Source organism: Lampris incognitus, assembly GCF_029633865.1.
Source record: "Lampris incognitus isolate fLamInc1 chromosome 17 unlocalized genomic scaffold, fLamInc1.hap2 SUPER_17_unloc_1, whole genome shotgun sequence".
NCBI classification, from domain to species: domain Eukaryota; kingdom Metazoa; phylum Chordata; class Actinopteri; order Lampriformes; family Lampridae; genus Lampris; species Lampris incognitus.
The window spans coordinates 469163-496182 of record NW_026611075.1 but is presented as its reverse complement, the minus strand read 5'-3'; the positions used below and the strand labels follow the sequence as shown (position 1 = coordinate 496182).

Below are 27020 nucleotides of genomic sequence, written 5' to 3'. Positions count from 1 at the left end.
GCTAGGTGACTAAAGAGGCCTACACCCTGGTTTAATGACGAGACACGTGCTCTTAAGCGGACCTGCAGGAAACTAGAATGTAAATGGCGAAAATCAAAATGGGAAGTTTTTTACCTATCGTGGCACGAGTGTTTATTGAAATACAAGCGTGCTTTATCTACTGCAAAAACATCGTATCTCTCTCACTTAATAAATATTAATAAACATAACCCCAGATTTCTCTTTGACACTGTATCTAAACTTACTAAAAAGAAGCTGTCTATTAGCTGCTCATCATTCACAGCCCATGAATTTCTAGATTTTTTCTGCAATAAGGTTGATGAGATCTTAAACAAAATTAGTTCTTCAACTCCAGCTACTGCTGCAGATCCTGTCTTACCAAATTCATATCTATACAATGAGGCACTGATAGTCCCTGTTATTACAGCTTTTGAGACTATCTCTCTTGAAACTTTGACTAAGCTCGTGTCAGCTTCTAAACCAACTGCTTGCCTACTTGACCCCTTACCAGCAAAACTTTTTAAAGACCTCTGGCCTTTCCTGGGACCTACAATGCTAGACATTGTTAATTTATCACTTACTACTGGCATTGTTCTCAGCAGTTTTAAGACAGCTGTGTTTAAACCTCTACTTAAAAAACCGCACCTCGTTCCAGGATCTCTTAATAACTATCGGCCAGTCTCTAATCTTTCATTCTTTTCTAAATTACTAGAGAGTTGTGTATCAACAACTTTCAACCCATATAAAAGAAAACCATCTAAAGTTAGCACAAAAGGTAAGGAAATTTGTGTTTGGTAGATTATTTCTTTGTTGTAACAATGCTTCTTGGCAATAAATCATATACCGTTGGAAAGCATGTTTATTTCCCTTTTAAATGGTGCCAGATTTGTAAGGAACATGCATTTGAGGGATGAGCAGCAGAGCTGAGTATAATGGTTGCACCCATGAAAAATTTGCCAACTCTTCTCTGCCAATGCCAAACAGCTTATTTTGCTGTTGCTATTGACTCTTGTTTTGAGCTTCTGGTACACCGGGTGCTGACAATCAGGTGCCTGATATAAGATTTATTGCCAAGAAGCATTGTTACAACAAAGAAATAATCTACCAAACACAAATGTCCTTACTTTTTGTGCTAAGTTTATATGAACCTTTTCAATCGGCTTTCAGGCCCTGTCACTCCACTGAAACTGCTCTGACCAGAGTGGTGAACAATCTTTTACTAGCTGTGGACTCTGATTCCACTTCTGTGCTTCTACTACTGGACCTCAGTGCAGCCTTTGACACCACTGATCTCTGTATACTATTAGATAGATTAAATTGTAATTTTGGTGTCTCTGGATTAGCTCTCTCTTGGCTGAAGTCCTACTTACTGGAAGAACACATTGTGACTGCTATAGCAATATTATATCAACATTTTCTGACGTTAAATATGGTGTGTCTCAGGGCTCAGTTCTTGGCCCTCTATTTTTCTCTCTTTACATTACACCTCTTGGCCAAATTATACGCAGTTATGGAATAAATTTCCATTGCTATGCTGATGATACTCAGCTGTATGTGCCTATAAGGGCTGATGATCATACTCAAATGACTAACTTAGAGGCCTTCTTGGCTACTGTGAAAAATTGGATGTCACTAAACTTTCTGCTTTTAAATTCAGATAAAACCGAGATGCTAGTCATTGGCCCTGCTAGACACAGACACCAATTTGATCAAGTAACAATCGACGACTCTGTGGTTTCACAAAGTGTGGCAGCCAAAAATCTTGGTGTTACATTTGATCCCAGCCTTTCTTTTGATAAGCACATTAAAGAAATCACCAAGACTGCCTTTTTTCACTTAGGTAACATAGCTAAAATTCGGTCTTTTCTCTCCATGGCTGACACAAAGACTCTAATACATGCATTTGTTTCATCCAGACTTGATTACTGTAATGTTCTGTTCTCAGGTCTGCCACATTCTAGTACTAAAAATCTTCAGATGGTTCAGAATGCTGCTGCTAGAATCCTAACTAACACTAGGAAATTTGACCATATTACACCAATTCTTGCCTCCCTTCATTGGCTTCCTATCCATGTTAGATCAGAATACAAGGTACTTCTGCTGACTTATAAAATCCTAAATGGATTTGCTCCATCTTACCTGTCTGATCTCCTTAAACCGTACATTCCATCTCAAGCTCTTTGCTCTCAAAATACAGGGCTCCTGTGTGTACCCAAAGTTAAAAAGAAGTCAGCTGGTGGCAGCAGGGCCTTTTCCTATCAGGCCCTATTCTTGTGGAATAACCTGCCTGCTGCCATCAGACAATCAGAGTCTGCTGAGTCTTTTAAATCCAAACTTAAAACTCATCTTTTTGCCTTAGTTTACAATTAGTTGCTTTTAAGTTGAGTGCTTCACAACCTGTACAGCATGGCGGGTTGGTTTTCTGTCTCAATGAATTTACCAACCACTGTTCTGCCAACCAGATTATATAGATTATGACTAATTGATGACTTAATTGATTATGATTAATGACTATTGCAAACTGTTCTCTTCTCTCACGTGTTTTTTCTCTCTCTCTGAATGTCTTTTCTTTTTCTGTGTGTGAATGGTGTAATGTGAGTCTCCCTTGTGTGCACGTGCAGTCGGTTCTCCTCCCAGTCTCTGTGGTGATGGTGGTCACCACTTGGACGCTGCCTGCCATTCTCCTCACCACATTTTGTTTTTATAAATCCATATATATTTATTTTTTTTACACATTGATGCTGGTCCCATGGCTTGGGTCCTGGACTGTTCCGATGGCATCTGGATACCATTTGGAATCCTATGCATCATATTCTTCATAAATTTTATAAGTCCATTATAATTGTGTTATCCTCTTTCAATGTTGTATTATGTAAATTGTGTAAACACAGCATCCACTGCACGTTGTCCATCTTGGGAGAGAGATCCCTCCTCTGTTGCTCTCCCTGAGGTTTCTCCCTATTTTTTCTCCCTGTTAAAGGTTTTTTTTTTTAGGGAGTCGTTCCTTATCCGATGAGAGGGTCTAAGGACAGGATGTTGTGTTGCTGTTAAGCCCACTGAGGCAAATTTGTAATTTGTGATATTGGGCTATACAAATAAATTGATTTGATTTGATTTAAAGTAGGGGAAAGAGGTAGCATAGAAAAGAGGACATTTATACGAGGCGACGCGTTCATTTTAATGACAGAGGTCTGACCGTGGAGAGTTAAATGGAGGGGGAACCAATTGTTTGGATAAGATTTAATTTTTCCAAGAACTGTATTGTAATTATGTTTGACAATGGTGGAGAGTTTCAGTCTAACTGAGATGCCAAGATAAGTACATCCGCTGTTATCCAGGGAAATTGGCATATACAAGACAGGAAGGCCAATTGCAGAATTGTTAAGGGGCATCAAAATAGAGTTTGACAATTAATTTCATAACCAGAAAATTTGCCAGAGTTTTCAAAGAGATCCAGTACATGTGGGATAGAGTTATGAATATCCACTTCCGGTGTGGGAAGATGGCGGCGCGAACTCACCTTTGCGGCGGCCTCACCTAGTACCGACTATGCAGTGTCTTTGTCCACATCTACGTCTAAGTTTGTGTCATCATGTGAAGTTTTTATTTTGATCATCGATTTCGTTTAATGTCTGGGAGAGCTGGCGTTGGATCAGCTGAGAGAGCTTAGTTTGCTGCATCCTGTGGGTCCAGGGACCATGGATCTGCCCAGAGCTGCGCCTGAGCAGAAACACCAAGTCACTTTGACAGGATGCGGAAGCGGGGCAGGATAAGCTAACTTCTAGCCCATGCTGACCGGCAGTTCCGATTACACCGAGATAACACTGAGGGTGGTCTGGCGGCAGCCTCACCTAGCGTCAACTGTGCAGTGTTTTTGTCTGTGTCTGCATTTGTGTCATCATGTGGAGTGCGGGGGAGGTGTGTCGAAGGTGTCTGGCTGGGAGAGCTAGCGTTGGGTCAGCTGAGGGAGCCTGGTCTGCTGTGTGCGGGGATTCTCGAGGACAATGGCCCTGCCCCAGAGCTGCGCCCGAAGAGGAAACACCGAGGGTGGTCTGACAGGATGTGGAAGCAGGGTAGGCTAAGCTAACTGCTAGCCCATGCAGACCGGCAGTTCCAACAGTCATCCTGGAAAGTGGAATTTTTGGACTGTGTTGCACTGGGTGGACTGTGTTGTTAACTTTGTGTGTTTTTTGCTTTGTTCTCTCTGTTTTTGTATGTTTTTGGTGGTGTTGTTTTTGGGAAGTTTTGAATATGTGTTTTTGTATTTTATGTTGCACTGCTGTGGGCTGGGGGAAATGAAATTTCGTTTCTTTTGTGGATGCAAGCACATGATATGAAATGACAATAAATTGTTCCCAATTCCTGATAGCCGCCAGATACAACAGTGTCATCCGCATAGAGCAAGACACTATGCACTATACCTTGAATTCTAATAGGGGATATATGAGGATGTAGCCTACCAGCTTGTGCTAGAGATTCTATCAAGAGTGCAAACAGACCTGGAGAAAGGCTGCAACCTTGTCTGGTAGAGCTGTTTCACAAATTCTAAAGAGCCTGGATGTCCAGTTTGAACAAGTGCAGTGGGACTAGAATATAGGGTAGGGAACATGTTAATAAAGACTAGTCCGAAACCAAATTTCTTGAGAATTGCCCATATGTAGTCCCACTCCATCAGGTAAAAGGCTTTTTAAAACACACGGTGAATGCTGTGTTGGCGTGGCATCTATGACATGTAAAAAGTGGCGGATGTTGTCTGAAACCAGTCTACCGGTTATAAAGCCAGCCTGATCAAGATGGACCAAAGAAACAATTAAAGTGTCCAGTCGCCTTGCCAGGACCCTAGCATATAATTTAAGGTCACAATTCAAAATTGACAAGGACATGTAGCTGGAGCACTCCACGGGATCCTTATCCTTTTTCAAAAGAAGAGAGATAAGTGCTGTTTTTGATCTCTGGAATGCTCCAGTTGAGAGAGAAAAGTTGATTCAACCTAGAAGGGTTGGTCCAACTAAGTCCGATAGAGTTCCTATTAACTCGGTAGGGATACCATCCAGGCCTGGGGATTTGGATTTTGGCATAGAGTGTAGTGCCTCCTTTAGTTCATTTAAAGTAATAGCGGAATCCAAAGAGTCAGATAGTTGGTCGGAAAGGACAGGGAGAGCCACAACATCTAGGAAATATAGCATGTTTGTATTGTCCTGAGGGACTTCTGAAGTGTATAGAATATAAAAAGAAGTGAAAGTATAATTGATTTGCAATGGGAGGGTACACAGATCACAAATTAACAATTGTTATAATTTTTTTATTAATTGCTAAGGTTTTATTATGTGTAAGTTTGTTATGTGTGTTTTCATGTAGTTTCTCATTGAGTGGGTTTTGTAAATCTTTTATTGCTTGTGTTCTCTGTCCATTTGGCACCTATCAAAATGTCTATCTGTTCTTCTGAAGGTTTTTTTTCCTGTGGAGTTTTTTCTCATCCAAACTGAAGATCTAAGGATAGGGGGCATCATATATTGTACAGGACATGATTGTGATGGCAAAGCCCAACTTTGTGATTTACAGCAATACAAATAAGTCTGACTCGAGTAAATCTGACAGTACGCACCATCTGAAAATGCATAATTGGTTGCGCCACTGTTGGACGTTTTTAGATTTTGTTATAGATTAAAAACTAGCTGTGGTTTGGTTACAGCTGAACCACTTTAGCACATCAATGAAAGCGCCAGCGGTGCTATGTGAAGCTAAAATGAAAGCTCAAACTATAAAGGAAAAAAAAAGACTTCTCTCATTTCCTACTTTTGTCACAGAAGAGAAACGGCCCCTTCGCCGATACATTTTAAACAAAGTGGAAAAACTGAAAAGCTCGAATAAAAAAGGCCCCGTCCTCGTGCGACATCGCCTCGACGCGGGCTCCATCTGTCAGTACACACGCCTGCCCCCTTATTATCTGGATTGATTTCTGGTGCCGTGCATCGCAGTCTCACCTCATCGGGCCTCCTCTCCGTTCCCATAGAGATGAGTGCATTGTACTCCTTCTCCAGAAGCTGTCGTGCCTGCAAAAGAGGGAAGAGAAGCGTTTCAAGACCACGAATGGAGATAATTAACAGATCTGAGGATCCGGATTATCTTGGCATTAAAGAAACAGCAGGTGTGGTGATGTGAATTTCTGACAAAGATAATCACTCGTATCAGCCTGCTGTGTGAAATAGGCTTCTGCGTGAACGTTCGGTCTGAGGTCAGATATTAATGAATGACACTTTCTAAACCTGAGGAGACACTACAGGACTTTAAGGTTGGCCACAGACACAATTAGACCATGATGACTTGGGCGGTAGTGATGAAAAGGCAGTCATGTACACAATGGTGTAGTGGAGGGTGAACGCACCTAAACGTAGGTTGCCCTCCTTTTTATTTGCAGGCTACAAATCACCCACCTATTTTGGGCTGACATATACAGTGCATCCGGAAAGTATTCACACCCCTTCACGTTCCCCACATTTTGTTATGTTACAGCCTTATTCCAAAATGGATTAAATTCCTTTTTTTTCTCATCGATCTACACACAATACCCCATAATGACAAAGCGAAAAGGGTTTTGTAGAAATTTTTGTAAATTTATTAAAAATAAAAAACTGAAATATTGCATGTACATAAGTATTCACACCCTTTACTCAGTACTTGGTTGAGGCACCCTTGGCAGCGATTACAGCCTCAAGTCTTCTTGGGTATGAAGCTACAAACTTGGCACACCTATATTTGGGGTATTTCTCCCATTCTTCTCTGCAGATCCTCTCGAGCTCTGTAAGGTTAGATGGGGAGCGTCGCTGCACAGCTATTTTCAGGTCTTTCCAGAGATGTTCAATGCGGTTCAAGTCTGGGCTCTGGCTGGGCCACTCAGGGACATTCACAGACTTGTCCCGAAGCCACTCCTTCGTTGTCTTGGCTGTGTGCTTAGGGTCATTGTCATGTTGAAAGGTAAACCTTTGCCCCAGTCTGAGGTCCTGAGCACTCTGGAGCAGGTTTTCACCAAGGATCTCTCTGTACTTTGCTCCATTCATCTTTACCTTGATCCTAACTAGTCTCCCAGTTCCTGCCGCTGAAAAACATCCCCACAGCATGATGCTGCCACCACCATGCTTCACTGTAGGGATGGTATTAGCAAGGTGATGAGAGGTGCCTGGTTTCCTCCAGACATGATGTTTGGCATTCAGGCCAAAGAGTTCAATCTTGGTTTCATCAGACCAGAGAATCTTGTTTCTCATGGTCTGAGAGTCCTTTAGGTGCTTTCTGGCAAACTCCAAGCGGGCTGTCATGTGCCTTTTAATGAGCAGAGGCTTCCGTCTGGCCACTCTACCATAAAGGCCTGATTGGTGGAGTGCTGCAGAGATGGTTGTCCTTCTGGAAGGTTCTCCCATCTCCACAGAGGAACGCTGGAGCTCTGTCAGAGTGACCTTCGGGTTCTTGGTCACCTCCCTGACCAAGGCCCTTCTCCCCCGATTGCTCAGTTTGGCTGGGCGGCCAGCTCTAGGAAGAGTCCTGGTGGATCCAAACTTCTTCCATTTATGAATGATGGAGACCACTGTGCTCTTCGTGACCTTCAAAGCTGTAGAAATTTCTTTGTACCCTTCCCCAGATCTGTGCCTCGATACAATCCTGTCTCGGAGGTCCACAGACAATTCCTTTGACTTCATGCCTTGGTTTCTGCTCTGACATGCACTGTCAACAGTGGGACCTTATATAGACAGGTAGGTGCCTTTCCAAATCATGTCCAATCCATTGAATTTACTACGGGTGGACTCCAATCAAGATGTAGAAACATCTCAAGGATGATCAGTGGAAACATGATGAACCTGAGCTCAATTTTGAGTGTCATAGCAAAGGGTGTGAATACTTATGTACATGCAATATTTCCGTTTTTTGTTTTTAATAAATTTGCAAAAACTTCTACAAAACCTTTTTCACTTTGTCATTATGGGGTATTGTGTGTAGATTGATGAGAAAAAAAAAAAAGGAATTTAATCCATTTTGGAATAAGGCTGTAACATAACAAAATGTGGGGAAAGTGAAGGGGTGTGAATACTTTCCGGATGCACAGTAACTTAAATACATTAATTCATAGCAAACGCCAAAGTAACCAGTATCAAACTGATGTACAACTATTAAGAATAGTATATCTTTGGGAAAACATAAATTAAGGCTGTTCTGAAAATATTGCCCATATTTGGTGTTGGTTGCCTAATTAAACTCAATGGCTGAAAATCATAGTTTGACCACCTTTTTATTTACCACTAGGCTACACCAATGGTTGTACATTTGGATAACTGAGGGACTGTGTTCATTAAAAGTGGGTGGGTGGGGGTGGATTGATTCAGTTCATTTCCCCTGAAACACAATGCTGAATCATGGTGAAAAGATGGTGAAGAGGTTTGATGTGATGATTTCTACAACTCTGAATGTTTGTAAAGTATTATTCACCAATTGCACTTACTTACATTGCACTTTCCCTACCACCAAGCAAACAACAACAACAACAACAAAAACAAATCTGGTTGAACCTGAGTTTTACTTATGGATGTTGTACTATCTGTTGGTAAATGTCTTCTACCAGCTTGCTCTGTCATATCTGTTTGTTAGACACAACAACTTCACTTCTTCAGACTCAACACTACCTGCCTTCTTCTTCCTCATTTGGCTGCTATGATGAAGATGGAAGCACAATGCGCCTATTCAAACAGTGTCCATTAAAATGAGCAACTACAAGAGCATTCATGATCTGGATCTTCATGCATTAGCTTCCATTGTAAAGATGTCAGCATTAGTAAGTATCAAAAAGGACAGTTGTTGCAGTGTAAATCTTCAGGAGTGTAGCTTTAATTGTGTGGAGTACCTGTGTGTTCTGATTGGGTATCTGCAGGAGGAGGGCGAGGTCTGTGTAGTCGAAGGTGTCGTCCAGAGCCAAGAGGGCGCCATGGACTCCGCTTTCTGACAGGTTGTCTGCAAACTCTTTCAGACCGATCGTCTGCACCCAACACATCACTCGCTCATTGGACCACACCATCACATCTGCAGGGAGGTGAAGAGGAATTAAGTCATGGCCTGAAATTACAGTTGCCAAGTGATGAAAAAGTATGTGCAGCAGCACACATAAGTTGGTTAATGTACCAATAAATAACTAATGCACTGGAGGGTGTGCTCCAATTATCGGGGCGTCACACTGCTCAGCCTCCCTGGGAAAGTCTACTCTAGGGCGCTGGAAAGGAGGAGCTGACTGATTGTCAAACCTCGGATCCAGGAGGAACAATGAGAATTCCGTCCTGGCCGTGGAACAATGGACCAACTCTTTACCCTTGCGGAAGTGCTGAGGGAGGCATGGGAGTTTGACCAGCCAGTCTACATGTGTTTTGTGGACTTGGAGAAGGCTTACAACCGTGTACCCCAGGGCACTCTGTGGGGGGTACTGCGGGAGTATGGGGTACCGAGGCAGTCGATACAAGCCATTCGGTCCTTGTATAACCAAAGTGAGAGCTGTGTCCGCATTCTTGGCACAAAGTCAAACATGTTTTCGGTGGGTGTCGGACTCCGCCAAGGTTGTCCTTTGTCTCCGATTCTGTTTGTGATATTCATGGACGAGATCTCAAGGCGCAGCCAAGGTGAGGAGTGTGTCTGTTTTGGGAACCTCAGAATTACATCTCTGCTCTTCGCAGATGATGTGGTTTTGTTGGCTTCTTCAGAACGCCACCTCCAGCGCGCACTGGGGCGGTTTGCAGCTGAGTGTGAAATGGCCGGGATGAGAGTCAGCACCTCCAAGTCTGAGGCCATGGTTCTCTACCGGAAAATGGTGGATCCCTCCGGGTTGGGGATGAGTTGTTGTCTCAAGTGAAGGGAGTTCAAGTATCTCGGGGTCTTGTTCATGAGGGAGGGTAAGATGGAGTGGGAGATTGACAGGAGGATTGGTGCAGCATCAGCAGCAATGCGGACGTCGTACCGGACCGTTGTGGTGAAGAGGGAGCTGAGCCGGAAGGCAAAGCTCTCAATTCACCAGTCAATCTTCATTCCAACCCTCAGCTATGGTCATGAGCTTTGGGTAGTGACCGAAAGGGTGAGATCGCAGCTACAAGTGGCTGAAATGAGTTTCCTCCGTAGGGTGTCTGGGCTCAGCCTTAGTGATAGGATGAGGAGCTTGGACATCCGGAGGGAGCTTAGGGTAGAGCCGCTGCTCCCTCGCGTCGAAAGGAGCCAGTTGAGGTGGTTCAGGCATCTGATCAGGATGCCTCCCGGGCACCTTCCTTTGGAGGTTTTCCGGGCACATCCAACTGGGAGGAGTCCCCGCGGTAGACCCAGAACTCGCTGGAGGGACTACATGTCCAATCTGGCCTGGGAACACCTTGGGATCCTCCAGCAGAACCTGGAGGGTGTTGCTGGGTAGAGGGATGTCTGGAGTGCCCTACTTAGCTTGCTGCCACCATGACCCGACCCCGGAGAAGCGGCTGAAGATGAATTAATGAATTCTACAGAAAAGCAAACTGATGACAGAAATCCTGACTATCACGCAGAGAAGCACATACCTTTTATAGTTTTGCCTACCATTAGATTTATACTATATCAACAGTTTTTATTCTTCAAAACTTGTAAATTAGATGGTCATACACATGCAAATGTTGACCACCACGAGCCTGCAAGTGTGCCATTTGGGAGAGGGCCATCATCTTTTGCAGCAGGTAAAAGGTCTCCTCACCTTGGTTCTGGTGTTGGCTATCGTCCCGCCTCCTCTCCAGCTCCTTCCTGTCATAGTTCAAACGCTTCAAACACATGATGCCATAATGCAGACTCACCCTGAGACAGAGACAGAGAGAGATTTAAACTTAAATGAACTGCTACTGGTTTCTAGGGAAGCTATCAGAGGACCACACGATAGATGACAAATACAAATACTACTACTACTAATAACCGTCATCACAATTACAAAAAATAAAAAATAATTCCTACATATGGTATAATAATTAAAAAAAATACAAAATGTTCTTTTTTTTGGATTTTTCCCTAATTGTACTTGGCCAATTACCGTATTTTCCGAGCCGTCCCGGTCGCCGCCCCACCCCCTCTGCCGAGCCGGGGAGGGCTGCAGACTACCACATGCCTCCTCTGATACATGTGGAGTCGCCAGCCACTTCTTTTCACCTCACAGTGATGAGTTTCACCAGGGGGACGTAGCGCGTGGGAGGGTCACGCTATTCCCCCCCAGTTCCACCAGGCCGACCGACCAGAGGAGGTGCTAGTGCAGTGACCAGGACACATACCCGCATCCGACTTCCCACCAGCACACAGCCAATTGTGTCTGCAGGGACGCCAAGTCGGAGGTAACATGGGGACTCAAACCGGCGATCCCCGTGTTGGTAGGCAACGGAATAGACAGACCGCCACGCCACCCGGACGCCCATATAAAGGTATTTTTAAAGGTCCTCATAAAGAAGACACTGTGTTGGCAAGCCTACAACATTTACTCTAAACACACAATGGCAGTACAGTAAAAGGTAGGAAGAGAGAGGAGAGGAGATAGCTGACAGCTGATAAAGATGGACGCACGAGAGAGCCAATAGCTGACGCCCACACTCAAACGGGGGCGGGCGAAAAGCGACCAAACATCCAATCAAACAACCGGTCCGTGTCTTTCATTCCGACCTGTGGAAGCTGTCCACCATCTTAAGCTGACCCCTCAGTTCCTTCTTGGTCAGGTGGTCCAGCATGCGGGCGTCCACCAGGGACTCCATGAAGTAGGAGCGGTACTGCGGCAGACCCAAACTGGGCAGCCATTCGTTTCCGACCCACTCATGGTTCATGTCCCCGTAGGCCAGAATCTGTAGGAGGGCGAGGACGGGGTGGGGAGAGGCATACAAAGAAGATTTAAAAACGTGCAATTCAACAATGAATCCACGGCACCCGAAACGGGTGTTGTCGGAGAACATTATCAGGGATCGATAGCATCGACTCATCCCTTTCAGTGGTGTGACTATGTATCTAGTGTGTTCCCAATAGCTTCCCTTCAGGGCCCATCAAAGCCCTTGTCTTTAGTCATCCTATATTTGCACATATGTTTATGTGTATATATATCATCGAGGAATGTGACATACACGTGTTTGGTTTAACTTCTCTGCAGGGAGAAAAAGTACAAGAAAAGTGACACATGCCGATTCAGGTGAAAACGCAACACAAAACTAAATAACAGGAAAGGTCAAATCATAAACAAAACATCTGACTGAACAGAAATTAGCATTTATGATGGAGCATTGGGAACTTTACAAAGGTTGTACTTGGTTAGCTGTATAAACCAGAATGCATAGAAATGCATAAACCAGCTTTATTATCATTATTATTAATAATAATAATACTAATAAATTAAACTTGTATAGCGCTTTTTTAACACCAGAAGTCGCTTTGACAAAAGTGATTTCTCACCATATCCTAAGTGGTTCATCTCAATCTTTAAAATGTATTTTCCCCCCTTTTCTCCACATTTGTGCTTGGCCAATTACCCCACTCTTCCAAGCCATCCGGTCGCTGCTCCACCCCCTCTGCCGATCCGGGGAGGGCTGCAGACTACCACATGCCTCCTCCCATACATGTGGAGTCACCAGCTGCTTCTTTTCACCTGACAGTGAGGAGTTTCACCAGGGGGACGCAGTGCGTGGGAGGATCACGCTATTCCCCCAGTTCCCCCTGCCGAACAGGCGCCCCGACCAACCAGAGGAGGCGCTAGTGCAGCGACCAGGACACATACCCACATCTGGCTTCCCACCCGCAGACACGGCCAATTGTGTCTGTAGGGACGCCTGACCAAACCAGAGGTAACACGGGGATTCGAACCGGTGATCCCCATGTTGGTAGGCAACGGAATACATCGCTACGCTACCCGGACGCCCCTAAAATTTATATTTTAAACGACGTTTTAATCAAAATCAATTTTTCTTGTATCGTCTTTGAGACACAAAGGGTCGAGGCACATCCACTCACCTGGTCCCAGCTGAACTCCTTCTGCTCCTTTTTGACCGAAGCAAAGAGGAAAAGGAAAGAGAAGGAGCGAGAGGTGGAAAAAGGAGGAGGAGGAGGGTGAGGGGCAGATTGCAAGGATGAGTGCGTTTGTTTTACCGTAAATAGGTATCAGAGGAGGGTGGGATGGAGAGGAGAAGAGGAAAGACAGAAGGAGGAATAATTTTGTTAGTGAGTTAGAAATTAGTCGCATCAAAACAGATTTGGAGGGAACAGTAAGGGGGAAAGGCGTGGTCAAACAAGCCTAATCGGAGAAAAAGGAGAAGAAAAGAAATCGTCAGTGAAGGTTCAACGACAAAATCAAAAAGCAAAAATAAGAAGTGAAACTAAAATACACAGCATCCAAAACGGCCTCCTCGTGATAAAGATACAAAGGCTCCATCAGAGAGGAGAACGAGAGCGGTCATGTCGGAGCCGGATGCTAATGTGACTGGTTCGTTCTGCCCCAAAACGTTCCCAGAGAATCTAAGACCCCGTCTACACGTGGTTTTAAAATGCGTTTTTTTTGCGATCGGATCACAAGTGGGCAGCGCTAAATACAAGTGTAAACGACCACCAAAACCTTTTGTGAACCGGTTACTCAAACCACTTGCCAAGGTGGTCTGGGACGCATTTGACCACATGTCTTTTGTAGTGTAAACGCTAATGTGTCCTGATGCGTCCAAGACAAGGACGTAACAGGAAATCTTCTTCGTCTTCGGAGGAATGAAATCTGATCACAAGTGGTCAGCAGCACGCATTTGGAGACGCGTGACAGACACAGGTGTAAACGGCGATGTGTCTCGCTGTCCACTTGTGACCCGATTGCCCAAAACACATTTTAAAACCAAGTGTAAACAGGGTCAGTTTGTAAAAAAAAACAACAGCACCGAGTTCTGCTTAACCCCAATTTAAACCAATACTCAAACTTACTGGTTTGGTGGCAGTGGTGAGCGATTCCATCTCCGCGTGAGTCATCCAAATGTTACTGGTGGACTGCAAAGATGAGAACAAACAAACACACAAACAAACAAACACAATGACTTAAATTTCAGTTTGTTAACTTTTTTTAAGCGTTTATCACACATCTCTCAAAAAACTAGAGTGGTTGAATGATTACCTTAGTGAGAAAAAAAAGACATCACATGACCTAAATATAATTTGCTAAAGTAGGCTAATGATAACCGAGTAGGCTAATGCTCACTTCTGCTTACTTGGCCTTTTGTACATAATACAGCGTTCTTGCACATATGTACTTTTGCAGAGTTATTGTAAGACGTGGTGCTACTTTACTCTTGATATACTGTGAACCTTTATGATACGAGGACGTTAAGGGTGCGCTGGCTGGTCTGTAAGGTGTACTGTGATTGTCTCTTGTATGCTTTAAATCCAGGATGCGAAACAAATTTCCTTTTTGGAGCAATAAAATTATCGATTAATTTACTGTTTGTTGGCCACTTGGAGAGAGAAAAGCTGTACTTTCTCTTTCTTCTGGAGTAAAACCAAATGGCAACCACCATGGCCGGTGAAGGTGAAGACAATGTGGATGCAGCTTCACTTGCACTTCAACCACGGCCACTTGGTGGCTGGCTCCAAAGAAATGTCAATCTAAATCCATCCATCCATCATCCAAACCGCTTATCCTGCTCTCAGGGTCACGGGGATGCTGGAGCCTATCCTGGCAGTCACTGGGCGGCAGGCGGGGAGACACCCCGGACAGCCCGCCAGTCCATCACAGGCTCCACCCACACACCTAGGGACGATTTAGTACGGCCGAGTCACCTGACCTACATGTCTCTGGACTGCGGGAGGAAACTGGAGCCCCCGGAGGAAACCCACGCAGACACGGGGAGAACATGCAAACTCCACACAGAGGACGACCCGGGACGACCCCCAAGGTTGGACTACCCCGGGGCTTGAACCCAGGACCTTCTGGCTGTGAGGTGACCGCGTTAACCACTGCGCCACCGTACCACCCTGTCAATCTAAATTTCTAATCTAATTCCCAATCTACGTCAATTCCCAACTTCTGCCTTCTAATAAAAAGTCTAGAAATTCCTTCCAGAAGAAGTTGGGGTCTCAATTGCTAAGTCTTGCACAGTGCGAGGGTGAAAATTGAAAATTATTGTTCTGTTAGGATGTTATTACAAATTAAAAAAGTGCCATGTCGAGGGCTGTCTGCCTCGATTGACAGGTCTGTCAACCTGTCTGCCACCGCGGTGCCAGCCCAGCTCCACCCACGGTCCACCTTGGTGCCTAAGTTTGGATTTTCTGGCTCCATGGAAGTGACAAGATGGCACCGAGTATAGCGCCAAGATTTAGGCTTCAAAATTCCCCTTCAGAAACCAAGGTGACGTTAACAGGTGGTACATCCATCTTTTTTATAGTCTATGGGTAAAACACACATTACGATCAACAACCCACCCGATACCCCATTTTGCACCGGCGACATGCATGGGTTCCAGCATCTGGTACCAATAAAATATAGTTGGAGGAGACCAGGCTCATTAACGAGTGCCTCCTTATTCTTTAAGTGCTCATATTATCTGCCTACACTATGTATTTGCTGTCTATTGTGTATCTGTAGGCCATCTGCTTACACGTGAGTGGTTATTTGGTTCATGGTGGGGCTTACAGAGCGGGTGCTGGCGGGTGCAGAGGGACTGGTGAGAGAGACCATTTCCTGGATGGCCAGGCGTAGTTTCAGTCTGTGTAGGGGGTTACTGATGCCGATCTCCCTCTGGATCTCCGTGTCCGACAGGTTGGCCATGATGGCGCCACTCTTCACGTTGGCACGGCACGCCGCCACGTACCACGCCGGCATCCCCACCCACAGCTGGGAGGAGGAGAGGGAGGAAGATTTGACTAAAGCTTTTATTTTTGCCACTTTTTTTTTTCTTTTTTTCCCAGTTACCCCACTCTTCCAAGCCGTCCCGGCCGCTGCTCCGCCCCCTCTGCCAATCTGGGGAGGGCTGCAGACTACCACATGCCTCCTCCCATACATGTGGAGTCGCCAGCCACTTCTTTTCACCTGACAGTGAGGAGTTTCACCAGGGGGACGTAGCGCGTGGGAGGATCACGCTATTCCCCCCCAGTTCCCCCTCTCCCCTGAACAGGCGCCCCGACCAACCAGAGGAGGCGCTAGTGCAGAGACCAGGACACATACCCACATCCGGCTTTCCACCCGCAGACACGGCCAATTGTGTCTGTAGGGATACCCGACCAAGCCGGAGGTAACACGGGGATTCGAACTGGCGATCCCCGTGTTGGTAGGCAACGGAATAGACCGCCACTCCACCCGGACACCCCCTAAAGCTTTTATTTTTTCCAATCTTTTTGTCTTCATTTAGTTTGTAAGCTCTGTTTTAAAAGAGCACCATATAGACCACACAGTACAGGTCCTGGAGGAACCTCAGAACAGCCACATCATAATCCGCCGATGACACGACCGTCTCCATGGAAGACCTACAGTAGCGTCACGCCAGTCATTTCCATGGCAAACAAAAACCAAAATGAAAAACTATTAATAAGTTAAAAAAAAAAGTTAAATACATTTGCGCATCCTGTGAAGTAGCTGATCATTTTAAAGTTTGTGGGACAAGCAAAAGTCCGACGTGTTTGAGAAAAATGGTCGCGGGGAGTCGGCAACACAAATGTGCCGGCTCACTGTCAAGTTCAACCTGACGCTCGACTAATCCGAACCGAACGGAGCTGAAACGAAGTGGCGTCTCGCCATACCTCCAGCCATGTGACCACGGTGGGTCCATCCCACGAAGCGAAGGGCAGTCCTTGACGACAGGCTTCCTCTAGCAAGTCGTGTCTGGAAGAGGAAGAAGAAGATACAGGGAGGAAGGGGAAAGGTAAACACACGTCATTTTAACTTGAGTCCAGTTGTCTTTTCCATTGAGCGCTGCCTTTCAGTAACATCAGTATGATGTGAGTCAGTTTCAGTAACAGGAGTATGATGTGAGTCAGTTTCAGTAACATCAGTATGATGTGAGTCAGTTTCAGTAACAGCAGTATGGTGTGAGTCAGTTTCAGTAACTTCAGTATGATGTGAGTCAGTTTCAGTAACAGCAGTATGATGTGAATCGGTTTCAGTAACATCACTATGATGTGAGTCAGTTTCAGTAACATCAGTATGATGGGAGTCTGTTTCAGTAACAGCAGTATGATGTGAGTCAGTTTCAGTAACATCAGTATGATGGGAGTCAGTTTCAGGAGTCTGTTTCAGTAACAGCAGTATGATGCGAGTCAGTTTCAGTAAGAGCAGTATGATGTGAGTCAGTTTCAGTAACATCAGTATGATGTGAGTCAGTTTCAGTAACATCAGTATGATGGGAGTCTGTTTCAGTAACAGCAGTATGATGTGAGTCAGTTTCAGTAAGAGCAGTATGATGTGAGTCAGTTTCAGTAAGAGCAGTATGATGTGAGTCAGTTTCAGTAACATCAGTATGGTGGGAGTCTGTTTCAGTAACAGCAGTATGATGCGAGACAGTTTCAGTAACAGCAGTATGGTGGGAGTCTGTTTCAGTAACAGCAGTATGGTGGGAGTCTGTTTCAGTAACAGCAGTATGATGGGAGTCTGTTTCAGTAACAGCAGTATGATGCGAGACAGTTTCAGTAACATCAGTATGATGGGAGTCTGTTTCAGTAACAGCAGTATGGTGGGAGTCTGTTTCAGTAACAGCAGTATGGTGGGAGTCTGTTTCAGTAACAGCAGTATGATGTGAGTCGGTTTCAGTAACAGCAGTATGATGCGAGACAGTTTCAGTAACATCAGTATGATGGGAGTCTGTTTCAGTAACAGCAGTATGGTGGGAGTCTGTTTCAGTAACAGCAGTATGGTGGGAGTCTGTTTCAGTAACAGCAGTATGATGTGAGTCGGTTTCAGTAACAGCAGTATGATGCGAGTCAGTTTCAGTAACATCAGTATGATGAGTCAGTTTCAGCCTGGGTGGCCCAGGTGGATACACACTCTGCAACCCCAGCTGTGGTAATACGTGGCTTGTTGTAGTTTGGCTTATGTAACATCTGTTTATCTTCTGCTGCTGTTCCTTCCCTTGTGGTGGTTGCTCCTACAATTTTGCTGGTGTGACCAACTTTTTGAGTTTGGGAGTGGCAGTCATCATCCTCATCAGTTCCATAACCTATGGAGGTTGTAGAAGCACAGCTGATGCCTCAACAAGTCTCTTCCACCATTTATGGTGATTGAGTTTGGTTGAGTCATCATTGTGTTTCAGTAGGGGGAGTACCTGGTGGTCTCTATCTCCTCTGCAGGTATGGATGGCCCTCGGTACACAGAGGAACTCATCCGCCCTTTAACGGGTTTTGTTTTTAGTCCTGCTGGGTGTCCATACACCCTCCTCACAACATCCAAAGGGTTGAAGTGGGGGTGCCGGTTTAGTCGCCGATGACCCAACGGTTGCAGTTTAATGTCGTACCCAGGACCTACCCATCGTACCCAGGAGCGGCTGTGCCACCAAGTCAAAAAAAGGGAATTCTCATCACGGTGAATACATCTCTTACTTCTTCTTGCTGCGGCGGTCTTTTTCCACGGTTCCAGTCCCGAGTTTGGCCAGGCCCAAGGGGTCGGCCGAACCCAGGTCATCAGAGGGGGTGGAGGCTGGGAAGGTCAAACGTTAAAAAAAAAAAATCAGAAACACCTCAATGTTTTAATCCTGCTGTGAAATCCGTCCTAGTAACGGTGGACATATTGCTCCTCTGAAACACTGACGCCCCCCCCCCATTAAAACACAGCACACTGTAATGCCCCCCCCATTAAAACGCTGCACTCCACTCAGCTGGGGAGATCAGGACTTCTGACATCTTGCGAGGACGAAAACCAACTTGGAAACTCAGATGAGAAACCTCGACCCAAACTCCACATGTTTCCGATATCACAAAATGTGGCCGTTGACATGGTCAACAGCACGACACCTTTCATTCTGGAAACATCTGTGTGGTATCAGATTATTTATGTACATTTTTTTGGATTTTCCCCCCTTTTCTCCCCATTTGTACTTGGCCAATTACCCTATTTTCTGAGCTGTCCCGGTCGCTGCTCCACCCTCTCTGCCGATCCGGGGAGGGCTGCAGACTACTACATGCCTCCCCCCATACATGTGGAGTCGCCAGCCGCTTCTTTTCACCTGACGGTGGTGACTACGTTCACATGATGTGAGAAAAAGTGGATTTATTGTGTTAGTCTGACGAAAACTGGACTTTTAAAACACATGCAAACGTGTTAGTCCGACTGAAATTGTACTAAATCGAATTTTCTGAAGTCGAACTAACACACCTAGATAATGCGGTCGGGGATCGATTTACTCTCTCATGTATACGTTTCGATCAGCCCTGAACTGGCCTAGGCGTTCTGTGCATGATCCGTAGTTCCCGCGGCGGACTTTCACCCGGAAGTCGAACAGCGTAGTGTCAACGGTATCGATATGGCGAGTGCTGGAGCGAGAACCACGCATTTCTGGACAGACGAGGGGACAAACTTGATGTTGCGTCAGCTAAAGGAGTTGAATATCCTAAAGTACATGGATGGATTGGTATGTGAAACAATAGGTCAACCGGAAGAAGGTCCAATAGCAACCAGCTGAAAGGGGGCATATCGCCACCTACCGTACCGGGGTCAGACATACTTCCGTCAATAAATTGACTCTCCCCTGGTTCTTGTATACTGGGACAACGACAGTAGTCCAATTACATGGCCTAGTCGAGCTCTACCGGTGGCTCGACTTAACTGTGCATGTAAACGTACTGAGTGAGGAGTTTCACCAGGGCAACGTAGCATGTGGGAGGATCATGCTATTCCCCCCCCCGACCAGAGGAGGCACTGGTGCAGTGACCAGGACACATACCCACATCCACTTTCCCACCCGCAGACACGGCCAATTGCGTCTGTAGGGACGCCCGACCAAGCCGGAGGCAGCAGGGGGATTCGAACCGGTGATCCCCGTGTTGGTAGGCAACGGAATAGACCGCTACGCTACCCGGACGCCCCCATACATTTTCCAAGTAATGAATTTATTTGCTTTGCATGCAGACAGAGCTATTAAGTCCCCCTGACTAACAGATCCGAAATATCCGATCACTCAGACCGCCATTAACACCGTGAGTGAAGGACACCTGCATTTCAATATCGCACATAAACGTGTTTACCATGTTTGTATTCTACCATATTCACACATATTTTTTATTCATTTTGTCCGGTTATTTACTTTTCAGGACGTCCTTTGTGGAGCCGCATCACAGACACATTTCTGTCACACTGTGATGGACCATCTGAACAGCTTCCTGACATATGGTTCAAGATGGAGGCTTACAGCCACACAAACCCCAATTTCTTGTGGGCGTCCATGTTTGCTCTTGGGTTTCTCCAAGCTGATCCAAAGGGGTGAAATGCATTCAGAGGTCAGAACTGAACACCGGAGAAATCCTGACCTCCCTGGCTGGACCGAAAACCACACGAAGAATCAACTCGCTTTCACTCACCCAATGAGGCCGACTCCCGTCCAGGTCCACCGATCCTCCCCTTCTCCTTCTTGCCAAAGAGACGGCCAATGGACGACTTGATGCTTTTCTTCTTGCTAGCCTTGTGGAGGGAATCCTGGCTGGCGGTGGTGGAACCGTCGGCAGACAGACTGGACAGAAAGAGAGACGTCATGAAAGTCTGACAGGCGAGATCACACAGTCACCTTTAAAGCGTCTCTCTGTGCCGTAGCATACAAATCCATCCATCTACCCATCCATGATCCAAACCACTTATCCTGCTCTCGGGGTTGCCGGGATGCTGGGGCCTATCTCAGCAGTCATTGGGCGGCAGGTGGGGAGACATCCCTGGAAAAGGCCACCAGGCCAATACACACATTCACACCTAGGGACGATTTAGTACGGCCGATTGACCTGACCTACATGTCTTTGGACTGTGGGAGGAAACCGGAGCCCCCGGAGGAAACCCACGCAGACATAGGGAGAACATACAAACTCCACACAGAGGACGGCCCGGGACCACCCCAAGGTTGGACTACCCTGTGGGTCGAGCCCAGGACCTTCTTGCTGTGAGGCGACTGCGGTAACCACCGCGCCACCCAGCATACAAATCATATCCAACAAATGTGAGTTCTTAGTGACATCGTAAAGGGGTTTCCTGTGAACCGACACGTCATTATTTAGCCGTAACACTTCACAGCACCTGCGGAATTCGCGGTGGTCATCAAGCCCAGCCCCCGGGTGCGTGTGGGTCATCCTGTCCAATCGGAGAGCACGCGGGACGGGAGGAGGGGTGGAGTCAATCAGGGCCAGTGCTCTGCATTCTTCACCCTCTTTGCTATTCTGTAATGAGAGAGACAGAAAACAAAAGAAAACAAATCTCTCTGTGAACGCGTAATGAGGACATCTGACAGGAAACGGTGAAAGTTTGACAAAAATTAAAATCTGTTTCCAGCTTGTCAATAAAAAAAAACTCTTTACTAATAACCTGAACCTTCCCACTGTAAGTGAGGATCAAAATATTTTAACAAAATCGTATTTTTTCCAATATTTTGACATTTTCACTCAGATTTTATTTGCAAACTTATAAATTTGCATAAGATCAGTTTGAGGAACACACATATCTACTGACAACGCTATCCAGACACGACAGGAACCCGATGGTCCGACTTCGCCGACAACCAGGAAACACGCCACGCAGGAGGCGACGACGTACCTGTCTGTCGGTCTCCCGAGCAGGAGAGTGCGGCAGGCGGGGGGTGGAGTGTCCGGAGCTGGGAGGTGACGGGGAGGCCAAGGTGGAGGAGGTGAGCGAGGGAGTCATATAGCCCCTCCCAACGCTGTCCCGTCCTCCCCCCAGTGAGGAGGGGGGGAGGGGAGAGGCGTCCAGGGCCACGCTGCTCACCCGGCTTTCGATTTCCTCCGCCCTGAGCTCCGTGCTCTCCTTCTCCTCCTGGATCAGTCTGATGGGAGAGGAGGGAATTGTTGAGAGGAAACACCCACTGGAGACCGAGGTAGTTGCAAGGGCGTTAACAGGGGAGTCTACAGAATAGGTCTTATTCTGTATTTCTTACTTAATGTCTTTTAATTCACATCCCAGCAACTAACTAGTACGCCTTAGCAACGATCTAGCATGCCTTAGCAACAATCTAGTACACCTTAGCAACAATCTAGTACACCTTAGCAACAATCTAGTATGCCTTAGCAACAATCTAGTATGCCTTAGCAACAATCTAGTATGCCTTAGCAACAATCTGGTACGCCTTAGCAACAATCTAGTGCGCCTTAGCAACAATCTAGTACACCTTAGCAACAATCTAGTATGCCTTAGCAACAAGCTAGTATGCCTTAGCAACAATCTAGTACACCTTAGCAACAATCTAGTGTGCCTCAGCAACAATCTAGTACACCTTAGCAACAATCTAGTATGCCTTAGCAACAAGCTAGTATGCCTTAGCAACAATCTAGTACACCTTAGCAACAATCTAGTGTGCCTCAGCAACAATCTAGTACATCTTAGCTACAATCTAGTACGCCTTAGCAACAATCTAGTACGCCTTAGCAACAATCTAGTACACCTTAGCAACAATCTAGTGTGCCTCAGCAACAATCTAGTACACCTTAGCAACAATCTAGTATGCCTTAGCAACAAGCTAGTATGCCTTAGCAACAATCTAGTACACCTTAGCAACAATCTAGTGTGCCTCAGCAACAATCTAGTACAGCGTTTCTCAAACCTCTCCTGGAGGACCGCTTGTCCTGCATGTTTTAGATCTCTCCTTGCTCCAACACAGCTGATTCAAATGATCAGTTTTGTTATTAGGCAGCTTCGGGAGCTCATAACGAGTTGATCATTTGAATCAGCTGTGTTGGAGCAGGGACAGATCTAAAACATGCAGGACAAGCGGTCCTCCAGGAGAGGTTTGAGAAACGCTGATCTAGTACACCTTAGCAACAATCTAGTATGCCTTAGCAACAAGCTAGTATGCCTTAGCAACAATCTAGTACACCTTAGCAACAATCTAGTGTGCCTCAGCAACAAGCTAGTATGCCTTAGCAACAATCTAGTACACCTTAGCAACAATCTAGTACACCTTAGCAACAATCTAGTACAGCTTAGCAACCACCTAGTAATGCCATGGCGACCCCGTTGTTTACTCTAGCAACGCAAATTTATTTCTACAGCAAATTTCTTACACAAAGGCAATTCAAAGTACAGAAGATATAAAAAGACATTAAATGAGAAATACAAAATAAGATATATTCTGTGTAATAAAACTTATTCTGTATATTCACCTAGTCCACTCCTGGCAACCACATAGCAGGGCAGAGCAATCACCAGGTAAACCCTTACAACCACATAGTACACCCTGGCATCCACCCGGTAACGCCATAGCAACCCCATTGTTTACGCTAGCAAGGCAAGGCAGGTTTTCGTACAGCGCATTAATATTTACTTATTGTTTCACCTGTATTTAATATTTCACCCTTACTCAGTCTTTTCGATATTTCTTTTTGCAACCCCAGCTGAAAAAAATAAACATCAAAAACAATGACAGCGGGGCATCCTGGTAGCGTAGCGGTCTATTCCGTTGCCTACCAACACGGGGATCGCCGGTTCGAATCCCCGCCTCCGGCTTGGGCGGGTGTCCCTACCAACACAATTGGCCGTGGCGTGGGTATGTGTCCTGGTCGCTGCACTAGCGCCTCCTCTGGTCGGTCGGGGAGCATGTTCGGGGGGGAGGGGGAACTGGGGGAATAGCATGATCCTCCCACGCGCTACGTCTCCCTGGTGAAACGCCTCACTGTCAGGTGAAAAGAAGCGACTGGCGACTCCACATGTATCGGAGGAGGCATGTGGTAGTCTGCAGCCCTCCCCGGATCGGCAGAGGGGGTGGAGCAGAGATCGGGACGGCTCGGAAGAGTGGGGTAATTGGCCAAGTACAATGGTTTTTGATGGTTTTAATGGTTCTATTGGGAATTGTAGTATTTTGTGATTGTATGCCATGGTTTCCAATGGAAACCATGAGAGCATGTTGTGCTCTGTAGGAAACCATCAGGATCGATCTGTTTGAAACCATTAAAACCATTAGGACGGTGTCCAAAAACACACTAAAACATGATGGTTTTGATGGTTTCCTCTAATTGCAAATCATCGGGACTTTCTTATGGTTTCTGGTGGGTTTCTTTCCAGCGGAGGTGTGTTTAACTATGAGACACGACGAATAAAGTTGCAACTTTGAAAACACCTGAAATGGAAAGAGGAAGCAGACCAGTGGCGGCTGGCCAGCAGACGGCGCTGGGGCGCCGCCCCCTTCAAATATCAAGACATGAAAATCTACTTAAACATGGTAAATTTAGTTGTATAATGCAAATAATTATGAAATAAAAGTGTTTTCAGTCTGTGAGCGCCTGTCGGCAGCCATTAAATATTAGTTCCAAATGGTATTTGGGTGAGTTCTGTCTGAACACATATACTTTCTGTCTGAATACATATACTTCCTGTCTGAATACATATACTTCCTGGGTGAGGAGCGCCGGCCAAACCATACCTTATGTAAGCCCTCAAACTTGTGGCGAGCAGGTGACCTGAGGCTGCTGTCTGATTGGTTTCTTCAGATTTTCCAGGGGGTGCAGATCTATGATGCCCCAGACACTCCCACTTTTATTGGCAGCAAATTGGTATTGTTTTAATGTTTTTTGATCTAACGTGATTGGACAATTCTCGTGGCTGTCAATCATGTTCACACCCACCACGACGCCTCGTCTCGATGGTCAATCATCCATCGTCTACGAACCCTGATCAAATCTATAGGCTACATTGTCCTTCTTAATGACTCTGTGACCGTGTGGACATTAAAGCAGCTGTCAGGTGTGCTGCGCCCCCCCCCCCAAACATTTTTAGCACCAGCCGCCACTGAAGCAGACCGGCTTACAGAGGGTGGTTCTTACTTGATTTCCTTGTTGATGGCCTCCAGTTGTTCTTGCAGCATGATGGCCAGCGTCTGGACGTCCGTCTGGCCGCTGGGGGACAGCAGCTCAGAGCCGAACAGCGTCTCTCGGTCCTCCTCGTCATCCGAACAGCTCCCCTCCACTCCGCCCTCAAAGCCCGGAGCCAACATGGAGCCGCTGTCCCAGTCCCCATACTGAGCAGCCAAACGGAGGTAGGACAGGAAGACAGGGGGAAGCAAGGAAGAAATGGAGAGAAAAGAGGAAAAAAGAACAGATGAATAAATGAATGGAAATACAATGAATGGACAAAATAAGTGAAAAAGCAAAAGAACGAAAGAAAGACAACGAAAGGCAGAAGTAAAACAAGGAAAAAATAATGGAAAATAACGAAGGACAGGAAGGGTGAAAAAAATAACAAGCGAAAAAGCGAGAGAATGAATGAAAAGGAACAAATGATGCAAGACAGAAGGAAAATATGAAAAATAATGAGAACAGGAACAAAAGAGAGGGAAAATGGGACGGGAGGACAGAAGATGGGGGGGGGAAAAGAAGGAAAAATTATGGGAAAAAAAGACATGAACAAAATAGTCAAATGCAAAAAAAATAATGAATGAAGACAGGAGGAAAAGAGGAAGGAGGACGCAAAACATTATGGAAAGGTAATAAAGGAGAGAGAAAGCATGAACCAAATAAGTGAAAAAGCAAAAGAAAGAATGAAGGACGGAAGGAAAAAGGGGGACGTGACAGCATTGTAGAAAGATAAAGAAAAGAAAGAGAACAGAATAAGGAGACAAGTGAGAACACGCCAGGGAACACATAGGTATTCCGTCTTGCTCCTACTGACTTTCATTCCTCTTCTCCCCAGTACATACCTCCACCTCTCCAGGCTCTCCTCCACCTGCACCCTACTCTCACTACAGATCACAATGTCATCCGCGAACATCATCGTCCACGGAGACTCCTGCCTGATCTTGTCCGTCAACCTGTCCATCACCATTGCAAACAAGAAAGGGCTCAGGGCCGATCCTTGATGTAATCTCACCTCCACCTTGAACCCATCTGTCATTCCAACCGCACACCTCACCATTGTCACACTTCCCTCATACATATCCTGCACCACTCCTACATACTTCTCTGCAACTCCTGACTTCCTCATACAATATACTGTTTTTAAAAATGACCTTTCAAAATATTTAGAAAGTATTAAGTATTCAGAAAATACTAAGGCTGGTAAATTATTACATCTATGTGAATCTTTTAATGTAGATGGTTAATTTGTTTCTGTAAAATAATGTTCCTTTGTTTTTTGACTTCCCTTATTGTATGTTTTTATTATTTTTCACTCTTCTTGCGCCCCCTGTCTATGTTTTGATCTTGCTGTTATGTTCAATAAAAAAAAACAACAACAACAACAAAAAAAACTAGGGGTCGGGCCAGGCGGGGGGAACTGGGATTGGGCCTATGTTTCTCTGATACTTCACTTTAAAGAGTCACGATGGACAAAAGCCAAAGGTCTCCACTAGCCACCATGCTAAGATGAGAAGAGCTTTCACCTTGTTGCCGTCATCGCGCGGCGGCCCCCACCGGCCGCGGTGTGCCCGGCGGACCACCACCGCGCCCGACGAGTTGCCGTAGCCGGCCGGGAGTGATCCGCCGCCCTGGGGGTACCGCAGCTCCGAGGCGCTCCCTGGAAGAGATCTTCGAAAAAGGGTGGAGGAAGTGAGCTGACGCTGCCCGCCCTATGGAGGTTGGTGGAGATCCAGAATTGGTTTTATGTTACAGTTCTGCAAAAAGGACACAGACAGCAGCCCCCAACCCCAATGCCACCACCTGACCACCTATCCCATGTGTCCGCTCGCTAAAGTTTGACGTTAGCTAACAAAGTTTCACTGGATTCAGACTAGCGATGCACCGATATCACTTTTCCACTGCCGATACCAAGTTCATCGTACCAATCTGACCCATTACTTTTGCTGGACGGTGCACATTTAGATCATTAGTTTGGGGTCAATGGGCAAATTAACTAAGACAGAATCAGTCTGTTT

General features: G+C 45.8%; 1 protein-coding gene across 1 annotated transcript in view; it reads right to left on the bottom strand.

Annotated features, from left to right (window-relative positions):
- LOC130131928 (liprin-alpha-3-like) overlaps positions 1 to 27020 on the bottom strand; it is a 63984-nt gene that overhangs the window by 8636 nt on the left and 28328 nt on the right. The window contains 15 exon segments of the mRNA XM_056301653.1: positions 5985 to 6053; positions 8888 to 9063; positions 10736 to 10833; positions 11680 to 11855; positions 13009 to 13035; positions 13957 to 14019; positions 15659 to 15859; positions 16762 to 16843; positions 18553 to 18649; positions 20527 to 20675; positions 21227 to 21366; positions 21740 to 21986; positions 24976 to 25169; positions 26529 to 26689; positions 26692 to 26714. Coding sequence (XP_056157628.1) covers positions 5985 to 6053; positions 8888 to 9063; positions 10736 to 10833; positions 11680 to 11855; positions 13009 to 13035; positions 13957 to 14019; positions 15659 to 15859; positions 16762 to 16843; positions 18553 to 18649; positions 20527 to 20675; positions 21227 to 21366; positions 21740 to 21986; positions 24976 to 25169; positions 26529 to 26689; positions 26692 to 26714 — 1903 coding nt within the window.